Source organism: Podarcis raffonei, chromosome 10, assembly GCF_027172205.1.
Source record: "Podarcis raffonei isolate rPodRaf1 chromosome 10, rPodRaf1.pri, whole genome shotgun sequence".
Taxonomy (NCBI): Eukaryota; Metazoa; Chordata; class Lepidosauria; order Squamata; family Lacertidae; genus Podarcis; species Podarcis raffonei.
The window spans coordinates 63,016,642-63,036,483 of NC_070611.1; the positions used below are offsets into that span (position 1 = coordinate 63,016,642).

At 44.8% G+C, this 19,842-nt stretch overlaps 1 protein-coding gene across 2 annotated transcripts in view; it reads left to right on the forward strand.

Annotated features, from left to right (window-relative positions):
• PDE3A (phosphodiesterase 3A) overlaps window positions 1–19,842 on the forward strand; it is a 267,787-nt gene that overhangs the window by 133,275 nt on the left and 114,670 nt on the right. The window contains exon 1 of one of the 2 annotated variants that reach the window (XM_053407066.1): window positions 7,474–7,770. The exons of the other annotated variant lie outside the window; for it this stretch is intronic. Coding sequence (XP_053263041.1) covers window positions 7,489–7,770 — 282 coding nt within the window. The 5' untranslated portion in view covers window positions 7,474–7,488. Of the gene's footprint in view, window positions 1–7,473; window positions 7,771–19,842 lie in introns of those variants that run through there. 2 annotated transcript variants of the gene reach the window in all.

Genomic DNA, 19,842 nt, shown 5'->3' on the forward strand with positions numbered 1-19,842 from the left:
AGGTCAGAGGGGGTGGGGCTTCTGTTGAGGTAGGTGATTAGCTGTGGGAGGAGCTTATCACCTAGTGGGCGCGCGCAGTTTGATCCATCTTTTAGATTTAGGGGAGCTAGTCTCAAACGTTTGTTGGGGGAGACCTAGGTTTTTTTGGGGGGGATTTATTTGTCCTGTCGTCACACTTTTTATGATGGAGGACCACTGTAGTCACCCCCAACGACACGTTCTCAAGATGGAGGGTGAGGGAACAGCTGCAGTCGCCTGTGGGTCCTGCGCAATGTTTGCCATCTTGCCAAAGGTTGCAGGCAGCTTTACCTGCAGCAATTGCATGTTGATTGCCCTCTTAAAAGACAAAGTCCAGCAACTGGAGGAACGTGTAGCTACGCTCCAAAGAATTAGAGAGCTGGAGCTCTTCTTGGAAGCAACGGAGCACATCGTCTCCACCAAGGAGGAGACAGGGGACTCCCCTGAGAAGGAGGCTAGTTCACCAACACAGGAGCCAGATATATGGAGAAACGTGACTAAAAGAAGTAGGAGGCCCAGGGTTCGCTCTGATTGTTTAGAAATACGCAATCGCTTTGAGGTCCTTTCCCCTAGCATGGAAGACGACTCCATTTGAGGATCTCTCCCTCATTACAGTCGATCAGGTATATGAAGGCGAGCAGCAAAGGCAGTCCTCAGGGAATGTGCAGGCGACCTTGGAACGGACAGCTCACGGAAGAACCCCGACCAGAGCTAAGAGGAGGCGTGTAGTGGTGATAGGGGATTCCCTACTGAGGGGAACAGAAGCAGTGATCTGTGGGCCTGACAAGATGTCTCGGGAAGTGTGCTGTCTCCCCAGGGCTAAGATCCAAGATGTAACTGAACGACTGCAAGGAATCATAAAACCCACTGACAAATACCCCTTCCTCTTGGTTCATGTGGGAACCAATGACACTGCAAGCAATAGCCTCCAGAAGATCAAAAGAGATTATGAGGCTCTGGGCAGGAAATTGAAGCAATTAAATGCACAAATTGTCATCTCATCTGTCCTCCCAGTTGAACGACGTGGCCCAGGGAGAGAGGGGGAAATAGTGGAAGTGAACAACTGGCTTCGCAAATGGTGTAAACAGGAACGGTTTGGATTCTTAGATCACGGAATGCAGTTTCTTGAAGATGGACTTCTGGCAAGCGATGGGCTGCACCTCACAACGGTTGGGAGGAATGTTTTTGCAAAAAATCTCAGAAACCTCATCAGGAGGGCTTCAAACTGACTAATGTGGGGGAGGGAGACAGTGCTCCTGAAGGTAGGAGTCTATCAATTGATGAAGATGATCATCCAAATGTCATAGACCGAATGGAGCAAACAGCACGCAGACCTAGTGGTGGGAGGAAAAAATCCTTAAATAAGAGACACGGGGGAATGATTAATGGACTTCAATGTCTGTACACTAATGCGCAAAGCATGGGAAATAAACAAGATGAGCTTGAGCTCTTGGTACAGCAAACTAAATATGACATAATAGGAATCACTGAAACCTGGTGGGATAAGTCCCATGATTGGAATGTAATAATGGAGGGATACAATCTATTTCAGAGAAACAGACCAGACAAGAAAGGAGGAGGAGTGGCGTTATATGTCAGGGATGTGTATACCTGTGAAGAGATCCAAGATTTAGAACCTCAAAGCCAAAGTGAGAGCATTTGGGTCAAAATTAAGGGAGAGAAGAATAACAGTGACCTCATTGTGGGAGTTTACTATAGATCCCCAAGCCAAACGGAGGACATAGATGATGCCTTCCTGGAACAGATGGCCAAGCATGCAAAAGGAAGGGAGATAGTAGTAATGGGGGACTTCAATTACCTGGATATTTGTTGGATGTCAAACTCAGCCAAGAGCATAAGGTCAAACAGATTCCTCACTGGCCTTGCAGACAACTTAATTGTCCAGAAAGTGGGAGAAGCTACAAGAGGAACAGCCATTTTAGATCTGGTCCTAACCAATGTTGATGACCTGGTTAGTGGGGTAGAAGTGGAAGGATCATTAGGCGCGAGTGATCATGCTCTTCTGAAGTTTACTATACAGCGGAAAGGAGCAGCCAAGCATACTAGGACTCAATTTCTCGACTTTAAGAAAGCCGACTTCATAAAACTTAGGGAAGTGCTGGGTGAGATCCCATGGACAGTAATACTAAAAGGAAAGGGAGTTCATGATGGCTGGGAGTTTGTTAAGAGGGAGATAGTAAAAGCACAACTTCAGGCAATACCAATGAGACGGAAACATGGAAGGTGCCTAAAGAAGCCAGGGTGGCTATCTAAAGAACTTTTAGCTGAGTTAAGATTAAAAAAGGATGTGTACAAAAAATGGAAAAGGGGGGAAACCACCAAAGAAGAATTCAAACAAATAGCCAGCACGTGTAGACACAAAGTCAGAAAAGCTAAAGCACAGAATGAACTCAGGCTTGCTAGAGAGGTTAAAAGCAACAAAAAAGGCTTTTATGGGTATGTTCGTAGCAAAAGGAAGAACAAAGAAACAGTGGGGTCACTCAGAGGAGAAGATGGTGAAATGCAAACAGGGGACACAGAAAGGGCTGAACTCCTCAATGCCTTCTTTGCCTCAGTCTTCTCTGATAAAGAAAACAATGCCCGACCTGAAGAATTTGGAGCAAATGATTCAGCAGAGGAAACACAGCCCAGAATATGGGACTGATTCAGGGGACTGATGCCACTCCCCTAGCATCTGCCGCCTAAAGCAGTTACCTCGTTTTGTCCAATGCGGGTGGCACTGTAGTCTAAACCACTGAGCCTCTTGGGCTTGCCGATCGGAAGGTCGGCGGTTCAAATCCCCGCGACAGGGTGAGCTCCCATAGCTGTGTCCCAGCTCCTGCCAACCTAGCAGTTTGAAAGCACGCCAGTGCACATAGAAGATCAACGGTGGTGGGAAGGTCAACGGCGTTTCTGTGCGCTGTTCTGGTTTCACCAGAAGTGGCCTATTCATGCTGGCCACATGACCCAGAAAAACTGCGGACAAATGGCTCCCTGAGCCAGTCAAGTGAGATGAGTGCCGCAACCCCAGAGTCGTTCGCGACAGGACTTAACTGCCAGGTGTCCTTTACCTTATCTTTAGGGCCTGCAAAAATGGTGCTTGATGTGATCCAGACATTCTGTCTCTCATGGTAGATGTGCCATGCCCAATGCACGTAAGTTGTGAAGACTGCACGTGCAAAACTCAGACCCTCATCCTGCATTCTGGCTGTGTTGTGCTTAAGAAAGACGCACACACAACTGAAGAAGTTGTTTCCTCGTTACAACAAAGGAGGAAGCCATTAGAACAAAGGAGTCTGTTATTACTGAAGGGGATGTTTCATTGCAGAAAATCGGTATTAAATTACATGAGCAGCTAATAGTTGCAGAGTGCTTTATAATAGCTGCGAAAGTTTGCAGCTACAGAAGTGACGATCAATGCGTACAGCCAAATGCTGTGAATTTAAGAGCCTGATAGTCAATTCAGGTCTCTGTTAATACTGCACAGTATTCTACTACCAGGTCTCTTTATGGAGTTCCAATGAGTTTGCTTTTATTATTTGCATTTTTGGTGATGTCTGAAGAGGCCCTCAACCACCACCTCTCCCCCCTTGGACCACTGATGTCATTCAGGGGTTCCTAAGTTTTATTCTTTGAAGGTCTTTTTTACCCCGATGCATCTGGTCTTCATGGACTACACCTTTTCGAACCCTGCAGCCGGAGTGTGACAGGACACTTGTTGTGGTTGCATAGTGTCCTCTGCTAGAATCATAGAATTGTAGAGCTGGACCAGCATGACCAGGGATAGTGCAAGTTGCAGCTCAGGAACATCTAGGGAGCTCCAGGTTCCTCACTCCTGTTGTAGACAGGACTGAGACGGATAGACCAGTGATTTGGTGGAGAACAAGGCAGCTTCCTATGTCCCTCTCAAGCGATAGTAGGATAGTGGCAAAAAGTGGTGCACTTGCGACCTGATCCATCCTTGGACACTTCACCTGAGCACAACTCGCAAGCCTGGAAGTGGAGCCTTGCGTATGCTTCTCAGCTTCTCTCCTTTGAGTGTCCTAGGCAGACTGCAAAGGGGAGTTCTGCAGAGTTCAGGAACCACATCTTGAATCACTGAACAGCGAGGGCTGCGTTCAGTCATGCCGCATTAAAAAAGGTAAAGGTAAAGGAGCCCTGACAATTAAGTCCAGTCGCAGACGACTCTGGGGTTGCAGTGCTCATCTCGCTTTACTGGCCAAGGGAGCAGACATTTGTCTGCAGACAGTTTTTCCGGGTCGTGTGGCCAGCATGACTAAGCCGCTTCTGGCAAAACCAGAGCAGTGCACGGAAACGCCGTTTACCTTCCCGCTGGAGTGGTACCTATTTATCTACTTGCACTGGTGTGCTTTCAAACTGCTAGGTTGGCAGGAGCTGGGACCGAGCAACGGGAGCTCACCCCGTTACGGGGATTCAAACCGCCGACCTTCTGATCGGCAAGCCCAAGAAGCTCAGTGGTTTAGACCACAATGCCACCCATGTCCCTTTCATGCCGCATTATAAACTACTAAGCCATGATGAATGACCTTGAAGATCAGGGTGTAAAGTTTTTTAAAGGGTATAAAGTAACAATTAAATTCGGACTTGTTATTAAAGGTTTGCTGTAAGGACCCTGTGGAGCTAAAAATCAAGGAAGGGGCTTGTGCTGCATAATGTTTTGTGGGCTGTGGAGAGTTGAAATAAACAAATATATTCATGATACATCCTCTTGGGTGAGCAAAACAGAGTTCTGTCGGGTCACTAAAATCACCTTATTAAACTACCCCTGCTAACTTTGAAGTTAGATCTCAATTAGTTACTGTGACCAAAGGGGAAATTAAAAAAGGAGACAGAGAAGCAAAAACCAGAATTGGAGCCATCAGCCTGCACATCTTCATGGGAGAATAAAAAAAAGCTGTGTTTGTAATTATTTCTGCAGCGTGGGACCACTGGCTGATTCTCGGTGTCGGGTCATTTGGAGCAAAGGAGCACGGCTGCAGAGTCCATCCATGTGTTGTGAGCTTAGCAAAAACACCCTTCAAAGGCAAGCTTTTACTGTACAGACTCAAGATGTTGTAATTTCTCAACAATGGCTTTTCTCCCCACCCCCGTGCGGCTGGAGAGATGGGGAGGGGTGTGGGGGGTGCCTGAAATGCTAAATCGATTATCTTTCCAGCCATACAATAATCCTCACCATCATATTACGCTTTAGTGAGGTTCATAAAATTAAACAGCTGTTTTCATCCCAAATATCTCAGAAAGTGCGCTTAGTCCAAGGGTCCCAAAGCTGTGGTGTCCAAATGGTTGGACTTGACTTAGCGCTTTCCCTTCAAATCAGAATTTTATTATTCTGGTTCAGTGTACAAGCCTGGACTGTGGCAAGCTATGGGGAGCACCAGTGTGATACTGAGAGAAATGCCAAACACAAGAAGGGAGAGAGAGACTGTGGTTTGCCCATGTACCTGCTAACCATGATTTGGAAGGTTTGTTGGTGTATCTGCTAACCATGGTTTATTTGGCCATGTGTCAGCTAACCATGGTTTCCTTATGTATTGATTGAATTAATAGATGCATGCAGATGCTGTTCTCAAGAAGGTGTTCTCAGTTTATGCCACAGAGGGCTGCAACCCAGTGGTTTGCTACATGGCATTTTACTCTTTGTGTGTGTACATTTTTTTTATTTTTAAAAAAGCCATGTGAACAAGTCCTCTCTCAGTACAGTACAGGTCCAGCAAGCATCAGAGCACATTTGATTTTCAGATCACTGCAGGCAGCCACTGGAATTGAAAAGCGACATCTGCGATTTTGGCAGGTTCCTCTGTTCTGTGAGAAGTATTCTTTTTCGAAAATGTGACAGAACTGTAATTCTGGATTACTTTAATTACTAGGCACATGATTGAATGCTTTTGCAAAAGAAAAAAGAAAAAGCGAGCCTTCCGAGACCTGCCGTATTGAATGTTTCTTTACTGTGTAGCTTCTGGATATGCAATTACTGGCGAGTCGCGTTTCTTATTAAACGCAAACACACACAGAATATGTGGTGCTGCTGTTTGAAATAAATACCTTTGCGAAAGAGCTCTGTTTTAGTGGGAAAAGATCCAAGCCGTCTGTGCTTATATTGCTCTCGGTGTAAGCCACGTGACTCCTTTGTCCTTATATTTTACTTCTGTTTGTTCTTGTGTTCATTTGCAGTGGCTACGAGCTAGCCAAGTATGGGCACGCAGGGCACTTAAAAAAAACAAAACCCTTCAGCAGCTGCTACTGCTGAAGAAGAACCATACATGAATCAAGCTGTCTGGTGATCTGTTTTTGTGTTAATAAGACCAGCAAAACTCAAGAAGCCCACTGTCCCCTCCCGATCTTGTTCGGAGGCCTGTTACAGACTATCGGTTCAGAATTCCTTGCACCAGAGACTCAACGTTATTGAATTTTGCTCAGAACAAAAGAAGGCTCCTTCATCCTCTTTTCATCCCACATGGAGAACCCATTCCCTCTTGTGGACGCGGGTGGTGCTGTGGTCTAAACCACTGAGCATCTTGGGCTTGCTGATCAGAAGGTCGGCGGTTCGAATCCCTGCGCCCGGGTGAGCTCCTGTTGCTCAGTCCCAGCTCCTGCCAACCTAGCAGTTTGAAAGCATGCCAGTGCAAGTAGATAAATAAGTACCACTGTGGCGGGAAGGTAAACAGTGTTTCCATGCGCTCTGGCACTTGTCACAGTCCTCCATGTGCCAGGTTTAGTCGTGCTGGCCACATGACCCGGAAAACTGTCTGTGGACAAACGCCGGCTCCCTTGACCTGAAAGCAGATGAGCGCCGCAACCCTATAGTTGCCTTTGACTGGACTTAACTGTCCAGGGGACCTTTACCTTTACCTACTTGTTGTGGAAAGAAGGACTGAGGAGACTTTTTTCAGCCCTTCCTCTGAGAGGTTCTGCTCCCTGTCTGCCATCTCAGTACCCCTCCCCTGGGCCTGACTCCTCCAGCTCCTGATCTCTTTTCTATTCATTCTCCACATCTCACCACTCCCACCAATATATTTCCATGGGGCTCATGATCCCATAGTGCCATCTGCCTATATTTGCTATGGGGTTAATTTTCTCTAGTACTTGCAATTAGCAAACCCTGTTTGTTCAACTGCTCGCTCCAGAAATGCATGCAGGTTGGAAATCTAGGGTGTGTGTGTGTGGTGGTGTTGTTGTTACTGCGTTGTGCATTTTTGTGTTCTTATGTTGTAAACCGCCCTGCGACCCTCAGTTGAAATTCAGTGTAAATAAGTGAATGAATAAGCCAGTGGCAAGATGAAAAAGCAGCCCCGGGCAGAAATTATAGTGAAATAAGCAGTGGTGGAAACAAATTGTGTTGGAGCTGATATGGACAGGAAGCGTAGGACCACAAGAGAGCTGCTTTACGGAGGATCAGACCATTAATCCATCCAGCTCAATATTGTCTTCACTTTCTGCCAGCAACTCTTCATGGTTCTAGGCGTTTCTCCCAGGAAATGTTGGGGATTGAACCTTATCACTGAATCACAGCCCTTTCTGCCAAAGGGGATCCTCAGTCGAGAGCTGATCTGGAAGCTCCCTTTGAGTATCTGTGGCCTGATAAGACACACTGCCTCAAAGGCATTTGCGTCAACAGACGCAGGAGGAGAGGGTGGAGAAGAGATTGAACTCTCCCCAAGTCCCTGGTGCTGTGGACGAAGGAGCTACGGGAAGATCGCGGGACAGACTTTGGAACCCAACACTCCTGGAAATGTGAGTCCTGAGCATAAATTTTCTGAATCCCTTCTCGGGGCTCAAACGTCTGTTGGGTGTCAAGTAGGAGATGAAAAGCTGATTGTAATGCCTCCAAACCAGTCAGTCAGGACTCAGGAAGTTCACCAGATGATTGGATAGCGAGAATGGCTGGCTGAGCACAGCTGTAATTCATACTTGCATTTCTCCTTCCCTGCTCTCTCCTTATTGGCCTGGAAATATTGGCCTTGGAAGCTCCAAGAGAAACAGGATCTTCCTCTTGCAGAGCTGAGCTTGCATCATTCAACCTCCTTTTGCCCTGCGAGAGTTTGCTTGCGGGTGACGTAGCCAGGAGAAAAATGTGGATGTGCCGTTCTTCAAAACCTCGCTCCCGGCTTGTGCGCCAAGCCTGCACAAAAGGCTCAGAGGATGTGTTCAGGCTTATATATTCACAGGTGCACCGGCGGCAGCCAGAAGCACTCGGCGTAACCTTGGCGTCTTTTGACACATTGCAAATGCCTCTTGACTCTTTTGTCTCCCTGCCCACCTGCCCCTCCCACTCTGCACCGGAGGAGATTCGGAGGAAGAAAAATAAAATAATGCCTATACTGGAAAGTTGTGAATTTCTTCTCCAGAAATGTTCCTGTGCTGCCTTCTCCCTCCCTCTCTCTTTCAGCTATACCATTTGCTTCATTTTGTGTGCATTGGGTTGCCTCCAACTAATTTCTCTTCCGAGTAGACCCACTGAAGTTGGTGAACCTGAGAGTTCATGCGCTCTCACTTCTGTGGGTCTACGCTGCGTAGGATTAACACGGAATGCAAGCCAAAGTCGGGAGGGTATTCATTCGGCAGCACGAGGGTGGTTTCTTCTTCTTCTTCTTCTTTTGCAGAAAATACATCTCTTTTTAGTAACAGCCGTACGCGTTTTGCATTGCAAATGTCCTGTGTCAGACCCCGCGCTGTGGTGGACTGTGAAGAAACACCTGCTGGAGAGCAGAAACCAAATTTTCTCACCAGGATTGCCACAAACCGATTTCGTCTTCTGAGAAGATGGTTGGTGTGCTTTTTTGTTTTATTTTGCCCTGGGGGTGGGAGTGAAGTTGCATAGTGGTGAGAGCACATGCTTTCCATGCAAGAGGTCTCAGATTCAATATCTGACACCTCTAGCTTTGCCACTGTGCAAAGGGCCCCAGCATTTCAAGCTCCTCCCTATGCCATCAATGCAATGCCTTTCATACTTATTGGAAGGAAGCAGACGCTTGTTCATCTGAAGTTTCATTACCAATATTCAACATTCTGAATTGGAAAAAGGAGCATGGCTGTTGACATTTGCACTTACTTTCATTTTGCATTGGATCATAGCTGTCAACGTTCCCCTTTTTCCGAATAGGATTCCTCACAAGAAAAGGGAAAAATTGACAGCTATGCATTGGATCTGGGCTGATCTCCAAGTGGCATAAAAAAAGAAAATCTAAGGGTGCTTTCAGACAGGCTGATTATTCACACAAAATTTGGTTGCTATCGCGCACTCACAATTTTTTTTTTTTTGGGGGGGGGTCATTATCCTATAAGAAAAGCAGTGAGAATTTTCATTGCAAAATAGCAAACACTAGCTGGCAATGTCGTATAACCTCCATGTGCATGTATCAGGATGAATGCTCAGTAAACAGGCCTCACTGTATAACCTCCATGCATGTTTTGTGCAAATATGTCAGCATGACTCCTCGATAAATAGCCAATCTGGTGAGGGTGGGGAGGGGAGAGATTCAATTCAATTTGCATTTAAAGGCGGACTTACCGAGTTTGCACGGTCCAAACAATATGCAGACTGCAATGCAGCCACCCTTCAAAATTCACACTTCCCCCAAATTTCCAGTGCAGTTCTGAAGCCAAGGAAGGTGTTTAAAAATGCATATACAAGGGCGAAATGTGCGTTAAAATGTATATATTCGTGAAAATGGCATTTAGAAATTAGTTTGCAAAAGTCTGTATGTTAGGCAAAATTGCATGAAGAAATGTGTACAATTAGGAGAAATTCACTCAAAAATCTGGTGAATTTTTGTGAAGTTTTTTTTTTTAATTGCAAACGGAAGTAGAGAGCTGAATTTAAAACTGGGAAAATAAGCAATTGAGGGAAACCAGAATTGACCGATTTGCCCATTGCTTATACTCGTGGCTTGATAAAACCCACTTGATCACAAATGTTTGCATCAGTATGCACATCAGGGTTTTGCATAAGTTCAAGAACTGAAGTGCCTTTTTCCAGTTGCATAGCAAGCTGTGGCCCAGCAGTGGAACTTCCTCCAGCGTTGCTTCCCTGATAGCAGCTAAGCTACTTGACCTAAAGTGACTTAATACTGGTGGTTTTGCATAAGCGTTGTGCGTCGTTGGCTTCCTGCGGTGGAAACCACAGTGATCTCGGAAATGCGTAAATGCAAACTTAGGCGGGGTTCCTCCTCCAAATGGTGTGTGTTTGGTAGATAGGACAGTGTCTTGCAGGGTCATGAGGAGCGAGGCACTCCTTCTGAACTATCAGTACTTGCACACAGATGCTAGCGAAACCACGGCAGGCTGTCGTGAAATCATAATCCAAACACTGCATCTGTTGGGGAAACTGTTTATAAGTGTGAGCTGTGATGCATTCCCTCCCTACCGCTGCCCCTCTGTGGCCTACACTGTAGGAGGAGTACACATAATAATGCCCATGCAAAATTTGCAAAAAGTGAAAATACCACTGGCAAAAAGTTAGCAATGTTTCTCAGATGGTGGTTTACACCTCCCTAATCTACTGCCCGATTTCATCATCATCATCATCATGATTTTATTTGTATGTCGCCTTTCCACACTTAAAAACAATGTTCAAGGCAGCTTACAACACAACAAGGTTTACATAATTACAAAAGTTCACACCTCCCTAATCCACTGTCCAATTTTGCTGAAAGCGAAGCATCCTACCCAGGTTAGATAATATATATGCATGTGCCAGAGGGACGCGGGTGGCGCTGTGGGTTAAAGCCTCAGCGCCTAGGACTTGCCGATCGAAAGGTCGGCGGTTCGAATCCCCGTGGCGGGGTGCGCTCCCGTTGCTCTGTCCCAGCGCCTGCCAACCTAGCAGTTCGAAAGCACCCCCGGGTGCAAGTAGATAAATAGGGACCGCTTACTGGCGGGAAGGTAAACGGCGTTCCGTGTGCTGCGCTGGCTCGCCAGATGCAGCTTGTCACGCTGGCCACGTGACCCGGAAGTGTCTGCGGACAGCGCTGGCCCCCGGCCTATAGAGTGAGATGGGCGCACAACCCTAGAGTCTGGCAAGACTGGCCCGTACGGGCAGGGGTACCTTTACCTTTACCTTATGCATATGCCAGAATTTTTGATGGAAACAATAATAAGAATAAGAATGATAGTGTTATTATTTATTAAATTTGTATACTGCTCTATACCTATAGGTCTAAGGGTGGGTACAAAATAAAATCCTAATATAAAAACACAAAAGTAAAAATGAAAGCAACCAAATAATCCCACAATAACCCCCCCCAACACATTTTAAAAGGGCATTTGATGTCAATCAGCCAAAAGCCTGGTTAAAGAGGAACATTTTTGCCTGGCGCCTAAAGTTGTACAGTGGTACCTCAGGTTACATACGCTTCAGGTTACAGACTCCGCTAACCCAGAAATAATACCTTGGATTAAGAACTTTGCTTCAGGATGAGAACAGAAATTGTGCTCCGGCGGCGTGGTGGCAGCGGGAGGCCCCATTAGCTAAAGTGGTACCTCAGGTTAAGAACAGTTTCAGGTTAAGTACGGACCTCCAGAATGAATTAAGTACTTAACCTGAGGTACCACTGTATAATGAAGGCGCCTGGTGCGCCTCCCTGGGGAGAGCATTTCACAGATAGGGAGCCACTACAAAAAATGCCTGTTCTCGTTTTAAAACCAAAAGCGTTAGTGAAGTCTTCAGATGTGCTTTCTGTGCTGCATCAGTCAAAGAAGACAAGAATATAATTTGCCCTCCTTGCCAGATTCATGGAGGATAAGGCTATCTATGGCTACAGGCCAGAATGGTTATGTTCCAAACTACCTTTGGAGGCAAAATGCCTCTGAGCACCAGTTTCATGGGAAGTGAGAGAGCTATTCCACTCCAGTTCAGCTTGTGCATTTCCAAAATGCAGGATGCCAGACTGAATGGGCCACTGGTCTGAACCAGCAGAGCCCTTCTTGAAATGACACGCCGTAGATTTCCCTTGGCGTGTCCTAGATCAGTAGAATATCAAAAGTAAGTTCTGGTTTGCTTAAGTTTGCTCAGAATAGTCGGACTTGAATTTGGCTGGGGATATTTGGTGTGTGTTGTTGCAATGTGGTATGGCAAGGGTGGGCGCGAGGAGGCATTATTTAGTAAAAACTCAGCTCAGCTTTGACAGTTTGCACGACAAGACATTATTTCCTTGGTTGCTGACTTGCCTTCCCTTTGCCACGCTTTGTAAATTCTCCGTATCACTTCCCCATCCTTTTGTCGTGCTCTTTTTGCTTATAACTCTTGAGTGTACAACCTGTGGTTTTTTTTCCTTTGTTTGTTTCTGCATAGTGCTTAAGCACCGGGACATAATCCTGACTAACTTTAGCTGGATTGTGTGTGCGTGTTCAGGGGTGGGGATTGTAACTGCAACCAGGGTGTGCATTCATTCAGAATTTTAATGCATTGCCGTTCCGTTTTTTATGAGAACGCTGGATTTGCCCGATGCTCTCTGGAAGTCCTTTGCACAGACTAATGAGATTATGTAGCCCACATTGCTTACGGCAACTGGCGAAAATCTAAGGGAAAGCCATTGGGGGGGGGAAACCAAAACAAATGAGCATTGAAATTTGCTCTCCAGGAGAAAAGAGTGCTCTCCTTTAAAATGTGCTGGCCCCCAAGGAAAAGTGCTGCGGAAGATACAAGATCTACCCACCCTGGAAGAATGGCAGATGAAGGTGATAGACCATATGGAATTGGCGGAAATGACTGGCAGAATCCGAGACCAGGGAGAAGAGTCGGTGGAAGAAGATTGGAAGAAATTTAAAGATTATCTACAGAAACATTGTAAAATTAAAGAATGTTAAAATGATGTCGGAATGAAATTAAGTGGTTTTTAGCAGCAATGTTAAAAAAGAGTATGTAAAAATGGATGGTTAACAGGTGAAAATGTAAAGTTATAATATATTAAGATAAAGAATTAAGATAAAAACAAAGAGGGAAAGGATTTGCTGAAGTAAACATTTGAACTGGAATACAAAAAAGGGAGGTGTGAGGAGGTCAGGGAAATAAGTGAATGAAAGGCAAGATATTGAAAGATGGATTTACTTTTAACTGTTTTTATTTCTTTTCCTGTATTTTGTATTTTTTGTTTCGTTTTTCTATTTTTTTTTTACTTCGGTAATCTTTTTTGAAATTCTAATAAATATCATTTTTTTAAAAAAAGGAAAAGTGCTGCGTTGGGTTCTTCCGGAAGTTGCTGTGTTTTATTTAGTTTTACATCGTTTGTGTTCTCGGTGGCTGAGACCAGAACTGCACGTACTGAACTCCTCCCAAAACCCATGTGTGCTCCCAGCTGTAGGTCTTTTGGTTGGTTACAGCCGCAAAACGGCAGCAGCAGCCCTTTTTAGTGGCTTTGCTTGTGAAGCAATAAAGCCTTCTGTATTTTCCCTGCAAAGGGGGCGGCAGTGTTTGTTTTGGAGGAGCTGTGGCAGGGGCATGACCCCGTTGGAGACCACCCCTTCGGGGACGCCACGTGACCTGAGGCTTGTCTCTCTTCTGCAGCTTGGCAGCCTCCATCGTCTTGAGAAAGACTTTCTAGCTGCAGGCTATTCGCTTAGCAGGCTCTGGAAAGAGCTTATTGGCGTCAATAGGACCAGGTTCCAAGCTGTGCTCTGTTCTGAGAATGGTGTGCATGTTGCAGGGATGATGCAGGAAATTTATTGTTTGGTGTTTTAAGGAGAAACAACCTTTACTTGCACTTCTCGAACCAACAAACCCTTCGAAACACACTGTCCTTTTAAAATCCACACTCCTCCGAATTTTGCAATGCTGGTCTCCAACTGGATAATGTGCACGAAAATGCATGTATTAGCAGAAAATGTGCATAAAAGTTATATCTGGGGACTTTTGATGTGACTATTGAAGCATTGTTACCCTAAATTTTGATTTGATTGTCCCCACTTATCCCTATAATGCATTTTCCCGCAACTTCAGGTGGCTACCAGTGTAAGAACAACTATCCTAAAGCATGAAAAATCTGAACGTCTTAACTTTTGCTGGGAGGATCACAAATCTTGAATGTGATCGTAGCAATACGTTACCGAAAGGCCTATTTTTAGTTGACAAGAGATGGTCAGAAATAGTCCAAATGGCTTTGAAATTACTGTACATCATCAGCTGAATGTGCTTTGCGGAAGATGCAGGCATGGCTATTTTGTTGTTCTGCATTCTTAAATGGATGCGCCGTCAGTATGTACCCTGCTATTGACACATGCCAGGATCAGTGACAAGGACAAAATTTGGTGACAAAAGCACTTGAATTTAAGGGCTTTGCAGCAGGGCTTCTGGTGATACAAAGAGAAGGTGCTGTTTTGAGGACACAGAGATGTGGCATTGAGGAAAATAGGTTCAAATCCTTGTTCGAGCCATGGGTCACCTGGAAGGGGCTGGTGAGTTGTGTTTCCGGAACTCAGCTCCACATTCTGTGTCAAAGTGGCCTGCCCTGCAAGGTTGTAGTGAAGGCAGCCAATGGAGGAGAGACAACTTTGCACATTAGAAGAATTTGTTACTGGAGCCACCCCTGATCTATAGGAAATCACTTTTATTGAGCAACAAGTGCTACAGGAATCTCTACACTGTGCACAAGTTTATAAATCTATATCATGCAGCCTGATGTATTGCAAAAGCACATATAAGGATCATTTCCTCCTCGTTGGCTTCACCTAAAGGACATTAAACATCCAAGTGACCACTTCAAAGGAGAACACATCACCCATCGCACAATGGAGAACTTCCCTGCTGTCGGAATTTTGTGGTGTGTTTTCCTAAACCAACATTTATTTAAATGAAATTCTGAATGAGGGAAGACCAAACAGCTCTGCAGGCAACCTAATAGGAAGATATTAAAAATACAATGTGGTGCCGAAACACAAAAACAGCAAGCTACCATCCAATTAAAAGGGTGGGGGAGGGGAAAGGTGCTTTTCAATTATGCCTTTGCTTAGATATTAATTCCAAAAAGAAATGAACGGGGAGCCCTGTCTTTTCCTTAAGGTGGTTGTCTATTCCACCTAACCATGTCCCATGTTTTGTGGGACATATGGTTAAGTTAGTCTTGCAGGAAAAATAATAAAGAGTTTTGTAGCACCTTAAAGATTGAGTTTGATAATGACATTATATTTCGTGGATTACAGCCCACTTCATTAGACACAGGAAGTGTTCCCCTAAGTTACTAGTATTGGGGAGTGGGGAGAGGGTTGTGAACAGTGAGGTGAGAGGAAAATGAAATACAGAGATGTACAGACAGAGAAAGGCACTTAATTAACAAGGGCAGTTCACAAAACGGTTGTCGATAGCACAGGCATCCTGGCATTAGCGAGCCAATGTAATGTAGTAAACACCCTTTGCATCAGTTCAGTCCACCAGCAATAGCAAAGAATCTCTTGCTGAATTGTAATTCAGTGGTTTAAGGCTGTTGGCTGCCTTTGAAGCTCCTTTGCTCCAGGATGACCTGGAGCAATCATAGTTCTGAAGCTTCAGGGACTGAGGTTTGCTCAGAAACAAGTCTTTCTTTCACATGGAAAATGTGGACTGCGTCTTATGCATTTCATCTCATCCATTTCATTTCGCCTCGGAAGGTGGCGGGCTCTCCTTCACTGGAGGTTTTGAAACAGAGGTCGGATGTCCACCTGCCAGGAATTCTTTAGCTGCGATTCCTGCATTGCTAGAGGGTTCAACTAGATGGTCCCTTCTGATTCTGTGACGCGCTTCTTACAAAGCATCTCTGAGCAGTTTAATAACAGGAGCATCAAGAATAAAAACACGCACAAGACAATTCTGTACAAAGAAACCCAAAATGATGTCAGATATTTTAAAAGCAACAACCTGAGGCGATTTCGTGTCTATTAAAACCAGTACCAAATTTGGAATGGGCACAAATTTTCTGCTTGTTGAAAAATGGCATTTAGTGGGCTTCAGAAATACAGTAAAGACGTCTCTCTTCTGCAGAGCACAGTATTCCTTTAGATACGTAAAGGGTGAGACAATTTTTTAGCATTTAGGGTTAACATCATCTGTACGGCTTTGAATATGATGTGCTTGCCCTTCCGTTCTTTCTTTCTTTCTTTCTTTCTTTCTTTCTTTCTTTCTTTCTCACTCCCCATCCTCCCTACTTCCCCCAGCCTCCCTCTCCCCCCCCCTTCTCCTACGTTTCTTGGCTTGGTTCAGCTCCTCGTCTGTTGGAACTGTGACGTCAATGCCTCTCTGCGACTGACCCTCGTGGCAAACCTGCAGAACATTATACACTGTGAATAAAAACTTTCTTATTAGATCTCGCAGCTGGCTGCATACAGACATATGGCAGCGAGGAAGTTTTGGAAGAAAAGGCTCCGTCTGACAAAGAACCCAGTCTCTTCCATCAAGGTTTATCCTGGCACTTCTCTCTGTTTATGTTAGAGGGTGCCAGGGGCATGGCTTCTTTCAGTTCTTCTCTTTCGTGCGCCTCCCCCCGCCCCCCCCCAGCTTTGTGCGCAGATACACTTATGCTTCATATAGTTGTTCAAACCTTGTCAGTTCTTATGTGGAGATGTAGGAGGGGTTTTTTGTTTTGTTTTTCGTTCGGAAGTTCTTTTTCGAAATAAAAAAAAAATACCTTGTTCCTAGCCTTTTTCGGCAATTCACAGAAACCAAAATAATAGTAAGAAATCAGGGCAGTTTTTAAATTGGTGGTTAAAATCAGGGCAGTTTTGAAAAGCTCACTTCGCCATCTTGATTCAAAATGGTGTCCGATCCACTTGTATCCAGAAATAAAAGAGAAGCCTGCTCCTTTATCTCAGGAACCCAAAATTTGATTATGATAGCTTGAGAGATGTTGAGGTTCATCACCCAGTTTAGTGCTATATAGATTTTTTTTTTGAGTGGGGGGTAAGGAAGCTGCCATTGGGGTGGGGGCTGGAATAGAACTATGGCGTGGATGGAAGGCTTTTCCCTCCCCTCCTCCCACTGTGGTCATGATCAGATTATAGACTCTCTTCCTTCACTTTCATTTTGCTTTGGGGGACAGCTTGGGGTGGTGTGTGATTCTGATCAGGAGTATTCAAAATTCATGTTGGGGAATCCCAAGGTTTACTTCTCTGATCTCAGCAGCCCCTGCATGTCTTGTCCAGGTTGGAAGCCTACATACTGATCTCCAAAGTGTTCATTTTGGTCCAAATTCAACTGCAACTCTGGACTTAAATTAGCTTCCATTTGGATGACTGAATATACTTGTCAAGACAAGCTGTATCTCTTTTAGGGAAGATTGCATTCCACACCCCCCCCCAAGTGTACCAGCTTTCATATATTTTCCCATTTATTTATTTTTTAAAAAATATATTATTCAAGGGTCACTGTGCACAAATCTACAATCCAAGATGTGAGGCAAAAGGCTGAATTAAATCGATTCACCAATATCAGTTAGCAGATACTGTATCACAGAATGACTGGTAATCTTTTCAGTGAATAGCCAAGCGGTCCCATAAATGAATGAAAAGATGCTTTATGCTCCAACAGAAACATGGTCTAGTGTGTTAGTTCAGTCATATTCACAATGTTCCAAAACAGCACCAATAATTCCTCAGGAATTCTTAACATCACTTTAGCTTTAAGTATCAAATATTTATTATTCTTTATTTAAAGCACGGGGGTGTGTGTTTTTTGTATGTGTGTGTTTTACCATTACAATTCATCTGAAGAAAGGCTGCTAGGGTGGTTTGCAAATGTCTGTTGTAGCCCTTAATGAGACTGAGTTCAGTACTGAAAGCCGCCAAGAGGGTGAAGACAAACAGGGCATTGATAATTTCTGACTAGTGTCTTCAGCTTGCAAGACTTGAGTATTTTGCAATAGCTTCCTTGATTACAGGCAGCGTACCTCTTGATTGTTGGGTGCTAGAAGGGAAAATGGGGGCATAGCTGTCAACCTCACACAACATCCAAACAGTGATAACCTGCAAATCTGAAACTAAACTATAAGAAAGAAAAGCCCACCATACAGGCAGAGACCTTTTTAGGTATGTCCAATATGTGCACGATTATACCAAACCCAGGAAGTGACCCAAAAACTTCACAAAAAGGGGTGGGGGCAGAATGGGGTGCTTGCAGGCTTTTTCAATGGTGTTTCAGATACATCCTAAATATATATATATTCAGATATATTCGGATATATTTCACTTAAAAGCATGGTGCTTTGGAGCGTAACCCCTGCGTCAATTGGGAGCTGCCTGTACGGAATAGAAGTGATCAAGTTCATCCTGTCTCTTAGAGGCCTGTAGATTATGTGGTGGTGTTATCCCCCCCCCCCCCACGAAGTCAGTAAATTCCAGATATTTTCATACCTAAAAGATATGGTCATAGTTTCCTCCTAACCGTTTCCATTGTTGTGTTGTAGAGATCCTGGGAGCTGCTAGCATCCATGTCAAAAGTTCATTTTGGCAAAATGTCTTCATAATACCGGCCCACATATTAGAAGGGATAACGGAGTAGAAATCTGAATAGGTGTTTTAATAAGCTTTGGTAAAGGTAAAGGTAAAGGTACCCCTGCCCGTACGGGCCAGTCTTGACAGACTCTAGGGTTGTGCGCTCATCTCACTCTAGAGGCCGGGAGCCAGCGCTGTCCGCAGACACTTCCGGGTCACGTGGCCAGCGTGACGAAGCTGCTCCGGCGAACCGGCACCAGCGCAGCACACGGAACGCCGTTTACCTTCCTGCTAGAAAGCGGTACCTATTTATCTACTTGCACTTAAGGGTGCTTTCGAACTGCTAGGTGGGCAGGAGCTGGGACCGAACGATGGGAGCTCACCCCGCCGCGGGGATTCGAACCACCGACCATGCGATCGGCAAGTCCTAGGCGCTGAGGTTTTACCCACAGCTCTACCCGCGTCCCTTCAATAAGCTTTGGTACCAAATAAACTTTGGTACCTCCTGCTAAAGTTCATTCTGAAAGTGTGGCCCAGAGGAAGAAGTTTGAGAACCACTTCATTCAGGCTATTCACCCTTCTGTTTGTGAATTTTTATTTTCATCTCTCTCTATTTCTCTATCCATCCACACACACAGCCCCTTTTCTTCAGTCATGGATCCCAAGGTGGCACATATGTGATTCTCAAGTGTCCTCTTTTCCAGGCACTGACCAGTCCCAAATCTGCTTTACTTTCAGCAACATGGTGTGGCCTTTAGGGCAGGATGATATATCGATATATTGTCCAAAACCGGTTTGAAGTCCGTAGTGTTATATTGGTTTCATAACTTTTGATCTGGCAATATAGTGTGAATCATGGTGTGTGTTATGTACTGAAGCTCTCACCCTGGGCCAGCAGGGGGATACTGTAGATAGTTTTACTCAGGTCCACATATGCAAATAAGGGATCGAAAGTGACGTTCAGTGATTGGATAGTTACAGAAAGTTGTTACAGTTACGTTGTACTGGAGCTCTATATAAGCAGGCTGACTGAACCCTTCAGTTCAGTTCTGTTCTGACCTGTGAATAAACAAGAGCTGTTTGGAGAATCGCTGTGTCGTCTGATATGTTCACCCACAACTTAACAGTGTGTGTGTGCGCGCGTGAGCTATACAAAAATCCCAAGGCAGGGAAAAACATCTATGAAGCCAGCCAGTTCCTCTACATAGCTCTATTCTTATTTCAGACATTGTAATATATCAGTATTTTGCTATGTTTAGCTGGTGATATATCACAACGTTGAAAACCAGATATCTCCCAGCCCTTGTGGCCTCTTGTAGCTTCAGACCATACCCCAGGATGACACATTTTAATTTAGGGGGTTCTTTTATATTTTGAAATATTTTTTTTTTTATTTTGACTTGTTGGCCATTT